Below are 15,270 nucleotides of genomic sequence, written 5' to 3'. Positions count from 1 at the left end.
ACAGCCTTGGGCTTCTTTACTTGGGGCCTGACACTGGAGGCCTTGCAGTAGAGGAGCCACCCAGACACACCTTCTTGGCCCAGCCAGCTCCTGAGAGAAAAGAAGGGGAGGGCGTGAGAAAGACATGCCTAGTTCCGGCTCCCCAAATCACTCATCAGAAGTCACTAAGGGAGGAGCAAGTCATGGGGGTGGAGAGGCTGGCTACGTAGAGAGAATCATCCCCTCTTTTGAAGCCAAGAAATGGAGAAGAATTGTCTCCCTCTAACAGTGGTATGTTCTGACTGCCCAGGAAGGCCACAATTTTATTACTTTCTCCTGTGTCTCTGGTTCTCAGTCAGGTCATTGAAGTTGCTAGGTAGGTAACTTTCAGAAAGGAGTTCTGTGAGCTCATCAGCGCTGCAGCATGACCCACTTTACACCCAGCTTCTTCATGTGCAGAATGAATCTATTCATTTCCAGAAGACTTCTTCAAAATTAGCTTGTGAAAACCGAACAATGAAGCACTCTTATGAGCTACACATCAGTAAAGGGTGAGCCCCCAAGAGTGTCCTTTATAGCTACAAACAGAAACCCTCAGCAGCAGCTGATTCTCACTGGGCATGGGCATTGCTTATAGCTAATCCTCACTCAGCCAGATTTTTTATTTCTCCAGGCCATTCAAGAGATGGGAGGCAATAACCCATTGGCCTGTAGTTAAAAACCAGAGTGATGTAACACAGCACAGCTGCTGTGGAAAACGGTGACGCAGTTCCTCCAAAAATTAAACATAAGCCGGGCACAGTGATGCAAACCTGTAACCCCAGCACTTTAGGAGGCCAAGGCGAGTGGATCACCTGAGGTCAGGAGTTCGCTACCAGCCTGGCCAACATGGTGAAACCCCATCTCTACTAAAAATACAAAAATTACCTGGGCTTGGTGGTGCATGCCTGTAGTCCCAGCTACTCATGAGACTGAGGCAGGAGAATCGCTTCAACTCGGGACGCAGAGGTTGCAGTGAGCCAAGATTGTGCCACTGCACTCCAGCTTGAGCAACAGAGCAATACTGTCTTGGGAAAAAAAAATTAAACATAGAATTTTCATGTGATCCAGATATTCCTCTAGTGGGGTATATACTCAAAAGAGCTGAAAGCGGGGCTTCAGATATGTGTACACCCATGTTGAGAACAGTGTTATTCACAGTAGCCAAAAGGTAGATGCAACCCAAATGTCCACCAATGGATGAAAGAATAAACAAAATGTGGTCTAGCTGTACAATGGAATATTACTCAGTCTTAAAAAAGAAGGAAATTCTGACACAGGCTACAACGTGGATGAGCCTTGAACACATTATGCTAAGTGACATAATGTCACAAAAGGTCATGTACTATATGATTCTAATTATATGATATATCTAGAGTGGTCAGAATCATAGAGACAGAAAGTAGACAGTGGTTGCCAGGGGATGGGGGTTGGGGAGAGTGGGGAGTTGGTGTTTAATGGGTACAGTTTCAGTTTGGGAAGATGAAAGTTCTGGAGATGGATGGTGGTGGCAGTAGCACATAGGGAAGTGTAATTATCACTCCTGAGCTCTACATTTTAAAATGGTTATGATGGTAAATTTTATGTTATATATATTTTACCACAGTAAAGCAAAAGTTGTGTTTTTTTGTTTTGTTTTGTTTTTCTGTTTTTTTTTTTTTTTTGAGGCGGAGTTTCGCTCTTGTTGCCCAGGCTACAGTGCAATGGTGCAATCTTGGCTCACTGCAACCTCTGCTTCCCACATTCAAGTGATTCTCCTGCCTCAGTCTCCTGAGTAACTGGGATTTCAAGCAAGCACCACCACGCCTGGCTAATTTTTGTATTTTTAGTAGACTAGGTTTCACCACGTTGGCCGGGCTGGTAGCGAACTCAGGTGATCCACCTGCCTTGGCCTCCCAAAGTGCTGGGATTACAGGCATGAGTTACTGTGCCTGGCCACAAAAGTTTTAAAAAAAGAGAGAAAAAACAAAAGCAAAAAACCAGAGCAGTGACTGTGAGGAAACCAGAGCTATGAACCTGAAGGAACAGACAGAGGTGGGTCCAATGGGAAGAACTGTAACTGGTTAGTTGGTAACAGCATGTTGTTTTACATGAAATTTTGTTATAAAACCTTGGTCAAATGAGTCATTATAATACTAATTATACTAATAATGGGTCAGAAAACAATATAAAACTTTTCTTTGGCCAAGGATATGATGTTGAAAAATGTTGCCTCCCACTGTTAACTAGAATGTGTTAAAATGAAAAGTTTATAGAAATAAGAACTTTTAATTTCCCTTAGAACAAGAAAACTGCTGTTCAAAAACATGAGTATACCTTACATCAAAGTGAAGATTTAGGAGCAATTCATAACTGCTCATCTATGCTGAATCCCTTCCTGAACCCACCACACCTGGCTAATTTTTAAAATTTTGTAGAGATGGGGAAGGGCAGGTCTCACTGTGTTGCCCAGGCTGCTCTTGAACTCTTGGGCTCAAGCAGTCCTTCTGCCTTGGCCTCCCAAAATGCTGAGATTACAGGCATGAGCCACTATGCCTGGCTGAATATCATTTTTATGTAACAATAGTCTGTTCTCATGGACATCTGCAGGTTTTCTTTTTCCTTCTTTTATCACTTTTGTTCAAACTAAGTCTCTAAATTTAGCTTAAATTTTTAAAACCCAAAATAGTTAAGAAAAAACGATAGGGGCTGTTAGTAGTATTTAGTGTGCAATTGTTAGCAGTAGTAGTATTTAGTATGTAAGTATAAACAAGAATACTAAATACTACTAAATACTATTAGTAGTATTTGTAGTATTTAATTGAATAGCATTTAAATTAGTAGTATTTTAATTTATTAGTAGTATTTAGTATGTAAATATAAAGTTTATATTTACAGATACACCTTTTGTAAATATAAACCTTATCTGCTGCCAGGTAGTGGACAGCAGATATTATCTATCTCATAGTGTCTTATATAGTTATTCTGTCACTTATTTATTGCTTTATATTTATCTGTGGACTTTTCCCCCCATGACGTAATAAGAGTGAGTAAGTGATGGTGAAAATCTCTGACTTTATCTTTTACTTGTTGATCATCTTCCTCTTTCTTTTTTGTGCTCTTTGTTTGGCTATTGCATTTTAGGGACAGTCCAACCTAGAAGATAGACTCTTGCATGGGACCATGGCAAACTGTACAGGGTCTGCTTAGGCGCAGATATGGACTGGGCCCTGCTGTCTGCAAGCCTAGCTATGTTTAGGTTGCAGCACTGGCTACACAGATCACTGGATTTCCAATATTCTTTAGGGCAGTCCATTGATAAAATGGTCTCGTGAATCATTAAGACTGTCCTGGATATCACCTTGGGACACCTGGGGATCTCTTTCCATCCCAAAGAATTGGAATGTAGTTTAGGAAGGCCTAGAGAACGTGTGATAGTCCATGGTCCTGGAGAGAATTAGGAAGGTATATGGGAGATGCTACAGAGTAGGACAACTCCATGGGTCCCAGTGATTCTTTTTGTTTTGTTTCTTGAGGGTATTGCATAGAAGGGAGCTGAACCTCACTATAGTCGCCATGTTCAGATCGTTTGTCTCTGCTGGAAATATCCCTCTTCCTTTTGGAAGTAGTACTCTTTTGCGGTCCCCTGTGTGCATTACAACCCTAGGGAAATTCATGGCCTGCAGGTGTTATCGCCATAGGAGGTTAAGGAGGGGAATGGGGGAGTGGTTACCCTAACCTTTCTCCCTTCTTTTTTCTTCTGTTCTCCACAAGGCTTTTTGTGTTTTGTTGATGAAAACAAATACATCTCTGGCCTTTCAGATGAGCTGCATAGGAAGACGCATTGGATTAGGCCATAGATAAGAGCTTATCAAACATGGAGGCTGGATACGGTGGCTCACACCTGTAATCTCAACACTTTGGGAGGTCGAGGTGTGCGGATCACCTGAGGTCAGGAGTTCAAGACCAGCCTGGCCAACATGATGAAATCCCGTCTCTATTAAAAATACAAAAATTAGCCAGGCATGGTGGCGAATGCCTGTAATCTCAGCTATTCAGGAGGCTGAGGCAGGATAATTGTCTGAGCCTGGGAGGTGGAGGTTGCAGTGAGCCGAGATCACACCACTGCACTCAAACGTGGGTGATAGAGTGAGACTCCGTCTCAAAAAAAAAAAAAAGGAGAGGTTTCCTTGAATATATCTTTTGTTCTGTGGGGTTCCTGCCTGCAAATCAAATGTTGGTTATCAGTGCAACTACTACAGAACCTGAGAAACAAGAAAGACTTCAAAATTAAAAAACAACTCTTTCTCCTCAAGTATTTTAACCAGCAAAACTTACAAAATTAGTCAAATCTGAAGTCTTGCCTAATTTATATTCAGTATATAGTCTCGAAATGCTTCCAGATTTAAAACAGAAAGAAAATCTTAAAAGCAAATGATTTTTCTCTCTCTTTTCCCTTCTTCAGGCTTTTCCACCAAATGCGATCATTGTATTTTTCTACTGCAGTGCAGTGACTATATTCTTCACAATAATCAAACTGGTCAGTTATCGCCTACACCTCATGTTTGACAAAGGAGAAGTAATTCAGCAAAAGTCCTCCAGAAAGGAAGAAAAGCCAAGTAAAGACAAGGAGGCCAAAGGTGAACACGTAACTAATCACAAAAACCCAAGGTAATGTTTCCAATTAATGTGACACTTCAAAATTTAAATGTTTTGCTCTTAAGTTTTTTATCAGTTGTTTATGAAATCACTAGTACAGGCAGATAGAAATAAGTGCATTTTTCTTATATTTCAGCATATACTTAAGCATGACGTTGATATTCATAATCGAGATGGTTTAACTGGCTATCAATATGACCTTCTCACATGATCTAGAATTCATTTGTCTTAGGCTTAGCACTGCAAAAAATTTCACTTCACTGTTTTTGTGTTGGTATTTAAATGCTTAGAGCATGCCAGAGTATTTTAAAGAATAGCATTTGTGTTTGTTGATATAAAAGTGATACATTACATAGAACTGAAATATTAAGAGTAATTTTTGAGTTAGCATTCTTTTCACTATTCTTGTATTATTTCTTACAGCTCCTTAAGATAGCATGTCCTCTAATTTAAAAGTAATGTTTATTATAAGGTTTATCTGCTGCACATAGTGGCTCATGCCTGTAAACCATGCATTTTGGGAGGCTGATGTGGGAGGATCACTTGAGTCCAGGAGGCTGAGGCTGCAGTGAGCCATGATCGTGCCACTGTGTTCCAGCCTACCCGGAGAGAGCGAAACCCTGTCTCTTAAAAACAACAAACAAAGATTTATATGTAAGGAGTATAACAAAATGGACTGTAGGAAAAATAAGTTTTTAGACTAGTACTAAAAGAGTCATGCTTCTGTTTGATAATATCACTCACTGCTCTTGTGTTTCTCATGTTGGGTTAGTAATAATAGGCAGATTCACAATGGCAAAAAGGAAGAGGCCAGTCGACACCTCTCCACGCCTCCCCTCCGCTGCAGCTCCAGAGGGCAAAGCATAACCTCTCATCACTCTTCTGGGCCATTGGTTAGTGGTCTTGTTTCCTGTTTCACCCTCTTCATGTGGTTTCGATGTTGATCTCACCTAGAATGGGAGTGTTCAGCAGCAGTGATTGTAGCTTGCATGCTGTAATCACTGGCCCGTGTACAGTGAATATCACATCCCAGGGTCTGGAAATAGCCTGAAGGGTGCCCTTGGGACCATAAGATAAATGCCCAGTCATGTGTTCAAAGCACACTCTCTGGCCTCCTCTACCATCCACCCCCACTGCTGAGTCAACCACACTGGTCAGAGAACCAATTTGCAGGCCTTTGCTTCTTTCTGTTGTCATTCATTTAAGTCATCATATCTGCAGTGCCTTCCGCCTGAAATGAGTATCATCTCTGCTTTCCATTTTAAATCACACTTGCCTTTCTGGGAAGTCAATAAATTACCTTTTTTCTAGATTAACTTTATTGAGCTCCATTCGCTATAGTGTAAGTAGTGGCTTATTCCTTCTCTGTTTACTTTCTTAGTAGCAAATCTCCCTTTGTCACAGCACAGTTGTCTTGGTTGAATGTCCACACTTAAGTACGTTTGTATCCATTCTGGTCCCCATTTTATAGAAGCTTAAGGAGAGTGAACACTGTATTGTCTCTTCCCTACATGCCATTTAGAAAACCAGTGACTACTGGTCAGTTATTGCTGACTGTCTGGAAATGGACGATCAGCTGAGTCATCCATTGATTTTTGTTTCTTTCATTTGTTAGGAGTTGTCAGCACAGGAAACTGTAGAAGATCTCAAAGGTAAAGTGTCATCATTTATATTTTATCACTGCATTATCCTCAGTGAAGTGAAAAATATTTTTATAAAACAGAATGCCAGTGGATTAACTGAAAATAAGAACTATACCTAAGACTGCATAGTTATATTTTGACTTTGTTTCTTTAACTCTTAATTTTAATTTTTTCTCATCAGTATTTGTATATTAAGTCTTAATTCAAATTGTGATATTTTGTTGATCATAATTCATTGTCATTTCTCCAGTCTATGCCTCATTTCATATGGCTTATAAAGAGCAGACATGTAAGTTTTTTTATGGATGATAAATTATCATCCATATAAAAATTTGTATTATGGTACATACATCAAAAAATGACAGGATAAATTGTATAGCATTCTGCATATCTACCTTTCTTTCAAGTTACAAATTTTGTTTTGGAGGATCTTTCCTTTAACTTAAACGATTTTTGTTTTACGTTTTTACTAAGATTTTTTTTTTTTTTTTAATCTTTTGACTACCTGCAGAAGGCTTAGAAAAGATCTTTTGGAGGCCTGAATTAATTCCTTTCTTTCTCTGCAATTCTATTTTCTTTTCTACTACTACAAAGACCAATTTTATGCAGTATTTCAGTTTTGAAAATGGTGTAAAATTTAATTTGTTCTAGAAAACAGCTAAAATTAGCACCATAGCCCTGAACCCCTAAAATGAAGTTTCTTTTTTCATCATTCAGCTGTATCCCATTATAACAATGTGTAAAGGATTATCAGATTTTTTCTGTGTTTTTACTACCAAAACAAATTCACATTAGTTAGATTTCTAATATTTTAGTTGCACATACAGCTTCATAACAGTTACTTTATGTCTGTTTTATACACATATATACAAGCACATACCTTTTTCTTCATATTAAACATACTCTTCTAGATTAGGTGTGCCATAGCTCATCATCTTATGTACTTTGAATATCTGGCCTGGCCTTTTAATTTCACCACTCCTGTTAAAACAATAATTTCCCATTTTTTACTTGTACTAGGAATTGCAGTAGAAGTTTTACATACATTATTTCATTCTGAGTCATAGTATGTAAAATGTACAGGTAGCATTTAAATCCATACCTGGCGAGTAAATCCGGTGTTTCTTAGCAACACTATAGTAAAGCAAAGAATTTTGTTTTTTCCTTAGTCAAAACTTATGAAAGACACCATCTTAGTTGGTGGTATTCTACAGTATTTTAAGGGATTTGGTTCCAGGACCCCCGTGGATACCAAAATCTGTGGATGTTGCTCACGTCTCATATAAAATAGCATAGTATTTGCATGTAACCTACACACATCCTCTTGTATACTTTAAATCATCTCTAAATTACTTACAATACCTAATACAATGTAAATGCTATATATATAGTTGTTATACAGTATTGCTTTTCATTTGTTTTATTTTTATTGTTGCATTTCAAGAATAATTTCACAGTGGGAGTGTTATTTTAAAAAGTAAGTATCCATGCAGCCATAAAAAAGAATGAGTTCACGTTCTTTGCAGGGCATGGATGAAGCTGGAAACCATCATTCTCAGCACACTAACACAGGAACAGAAAACCAAACACTGCATGTTCTCACTCATAAATGAGAGTTGAACAATGAGAACGCATGGACACAGGGAGGGGAACATCACACACCAGGGCCTGTCGGAGGTTGGGGGCCAAGGGGAGGGAGAGCATTAGGAGAAATACCTAATGCATGCAGGGCTGAAAACCTAGATGATGGGTTGATAGGTGCAGCAAACCACCATGGCACATGTATACCTGTTCTGCACATGTATCCCAGAACTTAAAGTTAAAAAAAAAGTATCCAATTCCATTAGTTGCTGGTGCTGTTTTAGTTTTGTTATTATTCATTAGGTCTGGCTCTTGGGCATCACTCATTCATTTCCAATGCTAATAAAGTTGCCATGTGTCGTTCATTTCAGGTGTCATTCTATCAGAAGACCATCCCATAGCACCAGTGTCATCTACCTCACCTGGTATCAAAATGGAAAGTTTACCTGCTTGTCAAGCACACATGCTGGAAACCATGCCCAAGTCAGCAATACCCGTAAAACCAGTTGCCACAGAAACTCTCATCAATGGTAAAGGAAAGGAAAGAGGAGGAAAGGGACAGCCTCCTTTGCGCCACAGATCCGAGGGTGGCTTAGTGGATAAGAGACCCTTGAAGAAGTTGCCCCACCTGTCTTTGTCTCAGTATGACTTACTAGAAACAGATGTTTCTTTCCAGCCATGGGGGAGTGAGAATTCAGTCCTGATTCCAGAACCTGTCAGTTGTCCCCAGGGTTCCATAAGGGAACAGGTACAAAGCAAGTCACCCCAGGACAGCCTGAGCAGCAGCTGCCCTCAGTGTGACACCATCGTGGCCAAGCCTGTGGAGGAACCAGCAGACACATCCTGTCAGGTGGATACTTCCTGCCAGGTGGACCTGCCCTTGAACCAGGAAGTGGACTCCTCAGATAGTGAGGTAGCTGTTACTCTCATCGATACTTCTCAACCCGGAGACCCACTGAGTCTACATGAACCCATAAAAATTGTTATCACGATGAGCAGTACCCCAAACTCCATGACAGATTTGGAAAGCTCCCTCCACCTGAAGGTGGTTGGCATAGAGAAGACCGGTGTAAAGTCTGACACTGAGCCAACTAACCCAGGGGCGGCCAGTTCTCCCAATGCCGAGCAGATCTCAATTCCTGTGATCACCCTGGACCTGCCTGAGGGTGGGGGAGGAGGTGTTCCTTGTCCCAAAGGCAATGGAAGTGAAAGGACTCCAGAGAGACTGAAGGCAAGGGTATCCACCAATCAGTGTTCTGGCTATGGATCTGGGGAGGGGGGAAGTGCCACCAAGGATCACAGTTCTTCCTCACGGGAACCCTGGGAATCGGCGTCCCGGCTTACGCCTGATACAGCCTCTGAGTCTAAGGTGGGGAAGGAAGGCCTGACTAACCTTGACCCATTGTCTTGTAAGTCCAGCCATGAAAAGAGGCATGCCCGGGTGCTCAGTGTGGACAGTGGGACAGATGTCTTCTTGAGTAAAAGTTCTGCAGAAATTATTAATGATACAGAGAAAACAATGCCAACTTCCAAATCTGACCTAGAGGCTAAGGAAGGACAAATACCAAATGAGTCCAACTTCCTGGAATTTGTCTCCCTGTTAGAGTCCATTAATACTTCCAAGATGGCCGCATCCAAGCAGTTGAATGGCTCAGCAGAGCAGAATGAAGAAAGTGGGCTTCTCCGAGGTGCGATTCCACATCAGTTCCGTTCTGATGATGACATAGAAGGCAATATGCCTCTTTGCCATTTGCCTTCTGTGATTTGATTTTGCAAATAGTGGGACAACTCTTGGGCAATCGTTTGTTGCTTGGCTTTGTCATCAATATTTGCTGAATTACCGAGACTAAGCTCTGTGATGAACATGTATACATATATTGTCCTACTCTACCAGGACGCTTAAGGCATTATCATGATTTTTTTGCTTCCCTATAGAAGGCAAGACTATTTACTCCCAGAGAAATAAGCAATTATATTTTACTACTGTGGCAAGTACTTGCAATAGATGTTTCTTCCTTTATGAAATAGATGCCTTCTGGGAAAGTTGATTCTAAGACAAATTTCTATGAAGTGAATCTACTTTTCCTGCTGAGTTCTATTATAAAATACAGAATTCACTAATTATCCCATGTTGTACTCATAATAATAACAAACTCTTCTTCTGCAGCTCTTAATTTATGCCAGGCAGTGTTCTAAGCACTTTGCATATATTAACGAGGGTGACTGTACCTTGTGGTTTGCCTGGAAGGGTCCTCATTTACACATGTTTTGCCAACATAATTATTAAGAGCACTGACTTTCTCTCTCAAAAGAGTCCCCAGTTTAGATGATAAATTAATACAATTACTGTCATATTAACTCACTTACTCTTTATATAACTTTATGTTGTGGATATACCATTATCCTTCCTGTTCTTCGGATGAGGCTCAGAAATTTTCACTTGCCTTCCCAAGTGTCAAGTTCAGGAGGTGCTAGAACTGAGATTTGATTCCAGGCAGTCTTGTTCCAGAGTCCTTGCATAAAAATTAAATTATATTTCCTATATGAAGATAAGGTATGTTTATTTTCAGGTTACTTAATGTCTCTGGGCCTCAGTTTCCTCATGGCTAAAATGATGTTAATGGACTAGAGCTTTTATAAGGTCTTTTAGCTTTAAATTCTGTTAATGCTGTGATTTCTGAGCATATCATTTCTACATTGATCTGTGTTAAGGTAGCATCTGTATGGTAGGAATGCTTACTGAAAGTTGTGTTTACATATGGTAGCTCATTTTCTGTGCTGTAGGTGGTAACGTTTCTTAGTGCTGGGATTTTTCCTCTGCTCTCTGGACAGCCAGGGGCTCGTCTGGCTCCATACTGTTGGCTCTGAGAAATTTTCTCTGATTACTTAAACTTTTTAACAGACCGGGCGGTATATAAAGCAGGAGTAACTTGAGACAAAAATGTTTCTAATAAAAGATGTGGGTGTTTATCATCTATCCAATATAGAGATTCATACCTCTAGGCTAGCACTGTCCAATAAAATTTTCTGCAGTGATAGAAATATTCCGTATCTGCAGTCCAATATGGTAGCCAATGGCCACATGTAGCTGTTTAATACTTTAAAAGGGAGCTGTGCAGATGAGAAGTGGCATTTTAAATTTTATTACATTTTAATTCATTTAAGTAGCCGTGTGGCTATTGGCTGCTGTATTAGACAGCACATGAAGGCCTTCCCAGAAGCGATGTGTCCAGTGGATAGAGCACTGACTTTGGAACCAGATAGCACAAGGCCAGATTGTGGTTCAGTAATACCGGCTGGTTGAGCTTGGACAATTGATCAAATCCATCTGTGTTGGAGTTTCTTCTACAAAGCAAGAATCATAATATGTTACAGATTTATTGTGAGGATTCAATTAGGAAAATATGTGAAAAGTTTTGCTATTTGATCAATTTTAGTCTTTCATTTTTGTTTTCCCCTCAGGCCATATGTAAAGTTTATTTGGTTTGCCTGCTTGAGTTTTTGCTCTTCTTCATTTTTTCAGCCAGCCACATTCAATCAGAAGGGTTAAATTGGACATCGAGGTTGTATGCAGGGAGATATGAGGTATTCCATGGGAAGAGATAGGCTTAGGTACCAAGAACTTGAAGGTACAGCAGGAAGGGAGGAGTTGGAATGAATTATATGCTTCTTTTAGAAAAGGACAGAGGATTTTAATTGAAGGAAGAAAGGACAGACTACAATGAATCTTTTAGCTCTTAGAAGGCCATCAACATTAAAGGTGGCAATTTAGATAGTTTTTCAGTGGTGTCATGTGTCTTTGAGATTGGTAATATCCTCTTATTCTTCTTTCACTAAAGTATTTGTTATTGTAATCTGAAAACCCAGTTTTTGAGTTTGTTTATAAAACAAGGTGACGGTATTTAATGATATTAGCAGCTTAGGAAATGTTTTCTAATCTTTTTCCTGCTCATCAGTAGGACAGTGCTTGAAATTGGACCTCACTGGAAAAAGATACAGGATTTTCTAGTTCTCTCTGATGTACTCTTATTTCCAGCCCAGGTTCTCTTCAGAGGATTATTCTCAGGTCTCAGAAATATGCTAGAATTCAAGGCTATGGAAAACCACACACTTTTGAAAAACCTTTAAAGCATGTTTGTTTGCTTTTTTGTTTGACACAACTTTATTTTACTTTGTGGAAATCAATGAGGACTGCCCATATGACAGCAAGCAAAGTCTATTTATTCAGAGCTTACTTATGGTGAGGGAGTCAGCCATCATCACTTGGGTTCAGCAGAGACTTAAAGGCAACTAGAATGACAAAGCTTTATAGTGGAAAAAAGGGAAGGCTTCGGATGTGCCCTGACTGGAGGTTCTGGGCATTATGAAGCTAGAGGTGGCTAGACTAGGAGTGAGGCATCCTATGTGCTTCATTAGGGGACTATATTTGGTTTTCTTTGGGTGGTTCTAAGTTGGAAGCATGGACACACATTAGGGAAGCTGTCAGGTGTGAATCAAGTCCTGACCATTTCGGGCTAATTATTGCGGGGTTATTATTTGGCTTCCCGGATTGTTTGCCGGAAACAGTGGTCTGACTTCCTGTGAGCCTGACCTGTGCATAGGATGTTGTCTTCCTGGGCTGCTTACCCTGGATAATGGGTTGATTTTCTCACCTGGTTGCTGCAGATTATTGGTCAGAGTTCTATGTTATGAATAATTTCTGGCCGTTGTCCATTCGTATATTCAGTCTTGTAACTTCTAAGAATTTCTAAGAAAAGAATCATGAATGTATGTAGAAATGATCTTTGAAAAATTGTCTATAATATGGAAAATTGAAACAATGTAAATTTATAGTTAAGGTCTATTTAAATTATACCATTATCAGTGTAATATTATATAACTACTACTTTTAGATGATGAATATCCAATAACATTAAATATTTATAGTAGTTTAAGATAAATATGATAGGTATAAAACCATACCTGTATTATGACTTCATTTTTGTAAAAAAATAGTGCATATATCTAGGAAAAAGAGATTGGTATGATATATATCAAATTGGCTCCAGTGGTAATATGATGGCAGGATTAACAGTGATTCAAAGTTTTTTCTTTTGTATAGTTTTAAATTACATACAATGAATGTGTACTATTTTTATAAACAGAAACATTTCTATAAATGTATTTTTTAAGGAAAAAAGGAAAAAAATCACCCATATGTTGATTTACATAATGTACCCATTTAAGAGAAAAGGAGTCTAAGATATGATAAAGAGATGTGAACAAATGAATTCAAAGACTCTTAGTGTGAAACAGGAGAGCTGTGTCAATGTGCCTTTCTGCGATTTTTTATGAGGCATGATTACTGACTAAAGCTATTTGTTATGATAGCACTTTCTTATAAATGTGTTTCTTGAAAACTGTGAAAACTTCTATCTTGACAGGCTGTCAAATGAAATGCAAACATTTTCATACCAAGGAAATTCTTATGGTAGTTTCACAGATGTGCTGAAAATGTTTATCTTCAGGACTCACAGAGAAGCCAGCATTGCTCCTCTAATTACTTGAAGTTTCAGGATGAATAACTTTGTTCTATACGCAAGGATGTGATTTGTATCCCACAGACACTAACATAGTTTTGCTTTCTGAGGGCTTAGGCAGGTCTTGATAGACTTTTCTAATGGTGTGTCTTGAAGGAACTTGTAGGTTCAGGCTTAATTCTGCTCTCTCAGGCACAGGCTGTTGAGCTTAAGAGCCAATCATTTACTCAGAGTAAGTCATGGGAGTACAATGGTCCTTTTGATCTTAAAAGTGACTGTTGGAATGTGTCCACAGAAAAGGAAGGGCTGATCCTCAGGGTCATATGCAGTCCATTTTGCATAATGGTATAACCTGAGACCCTTAGTGGTTCATTGTTTAAACAGGCTTCAAAAAATGCAAAAAAAAAATAAAAACATTCTGCACCTATTGATCTTGGAATTCTCATTCACCTTAAAATGTTCTCAGGGCAAGGAATAGGTGTTGTAGCTCACTGTGTCCTACACAGTACAATAAGCATATTGTTCAAAATCAGCTATACCAGCTATACTTGGCCGGGTGTGGTGGGTCATGCCTGTAATCCCAGTGCTTCAGGAGGCTGAGGTGGGAGGATCACTTGAGGCCAGGAGTTCAAGACTAGCCTGAACAACAGAGCATGCCCACCTGTACTTACATAAAGTTTTAAAAATTAGCTGGATGTAGTAGCATGTGCCTGTCATCCCAGCTACTTGGGAGGCAGAGGTAGGAGAGTCACTTGCGCCTAAGAGGTTGAAGCTGCAGTGTGCTGTGATTCCACCGTTGCGCTCCCGCCTCCAGCCTTGGCAACAGGGCCAGACCCTGTCTCAAACAAACAAACAAAAACAACCCCCACCCCCAGCTATACTTACAAGTATTTGCTTTATGAAGGGGCCAAGTATTTAGCTTGAAAATTCAGTTTTGGAGAGTGAGTGAGAAAAAAGACTGATAAGATTTATAAATGGTGAAGGGGACCTTGCTCTGAAATAGCCAGATTTGTTTTTGTAATTTTTTAGAATCTGACGTTATTCATTTATGAGACATGAACCTTTCAGACCTGTGTAACCTAAATGGGTGATTTCCAGCTGGGCACATGTGTGGTCACTGAGTTATTTCAAGGGAGTCCCTCAACCTGTATATAAAATAGTAGGTGTTTGTAGACGCCTAAATAACACATCTCAGACTTATACATACTTCTGTTTTTCTTTTTTTTTTTTTTTTTTTTTTTTTTTTGAGGCGGAGTCTCGCTCTGTCGCCCAGGCTGGAGTGCAGTGGCGCGATCTCGGCTCACTGCAAGCTCCGCCTCCCAGGTTCACGCCATTCTCCTGCCTCAGCCTCCTGAGTAGCTGGGACTACAGGCGCCCGCCACCGCGCCCGGCTAATTTTTTTTTGTATTTTTAGTAGAGACGGGGTTTCACCATGGTCTCGATCTCCTGACCTTGTGATCCGCCCGCCTGGGCCTCCCAAAGTGCTGGGATTACAGGCGTGAGCCACCGCGCCCGGCCTTCTGTTTTTCAAACATATGTAGGTACTTCCATAATTAGGAAAATGAAAAATTATTTAAAAGTCTTTTGCATGCAGAGGAGCTGCTTAGATTTTCTTTCTATTCTTGTTTCAGTTTTGGTAACTTATTTCCCAGAGCTTTCACATTGATTTATTTTATATTATATTAACAGGTAAAGCAATGTTTTTCAGATAACACTTGCCAGGAGAAAAAGGAGGAAATCCTGGAAAATGAAAAGCCCCGTGGACACAGTTCTAAGCAAGGAAAACCAGACTTACAAAGTCAAGACCATACTAGCACCAGCCCCGCGTGCACTCAGCCTGCCAAGACTACGGCCTTGTAAGGATAAGTTAC

At 39.9% G+C, this 15,270-nt stretch overlaps 1 protein-coding gene across 1 annotated transcript in view; it reads left to right on the top strand.

Moving 5' to 3' along the window:
• The window catches only part of PCNX2 (pecanex 2), a 318,318-nt gene that overhangs the window by 26,771 nt on the left and 276,277 nt on the right, over positions 1-15,270 (top strand). The window contains 5 exon segments of the mRNA XM_030935586.1: positions 4,463-4,668; positions 5,429-5,549; positions 6,272-6,308; positions 8,252-9,568; positions 15,108-15,255. Coding sequence (XP_030791446.1) covers positions 4,463-4,668; positions 5,429-5,549; positions 6,272-6,308; positions 8,252-9,568; positions 15,108-15,255 — 1,829 coding nt within the window.

Source organism: Rhinopithecus roxellana, chromosome 8 (assembly GCF_007565055.1).
Source record: "Rhinopithecus roxellana isolate Shanxi Qingling chromosome 8, ASM756505v1, whole genome shotgun sequence".
Classification (NCBI taxonomy): Eukaryota; Metazoa; Chordata; class Mammalia; order Primates; family Cercopithecidae; genus Rhinopithecus; species Rhinopithecus roxellana.
This window is presented reverse-complemented; position numbering and strand designations above follow the sequence as displayed.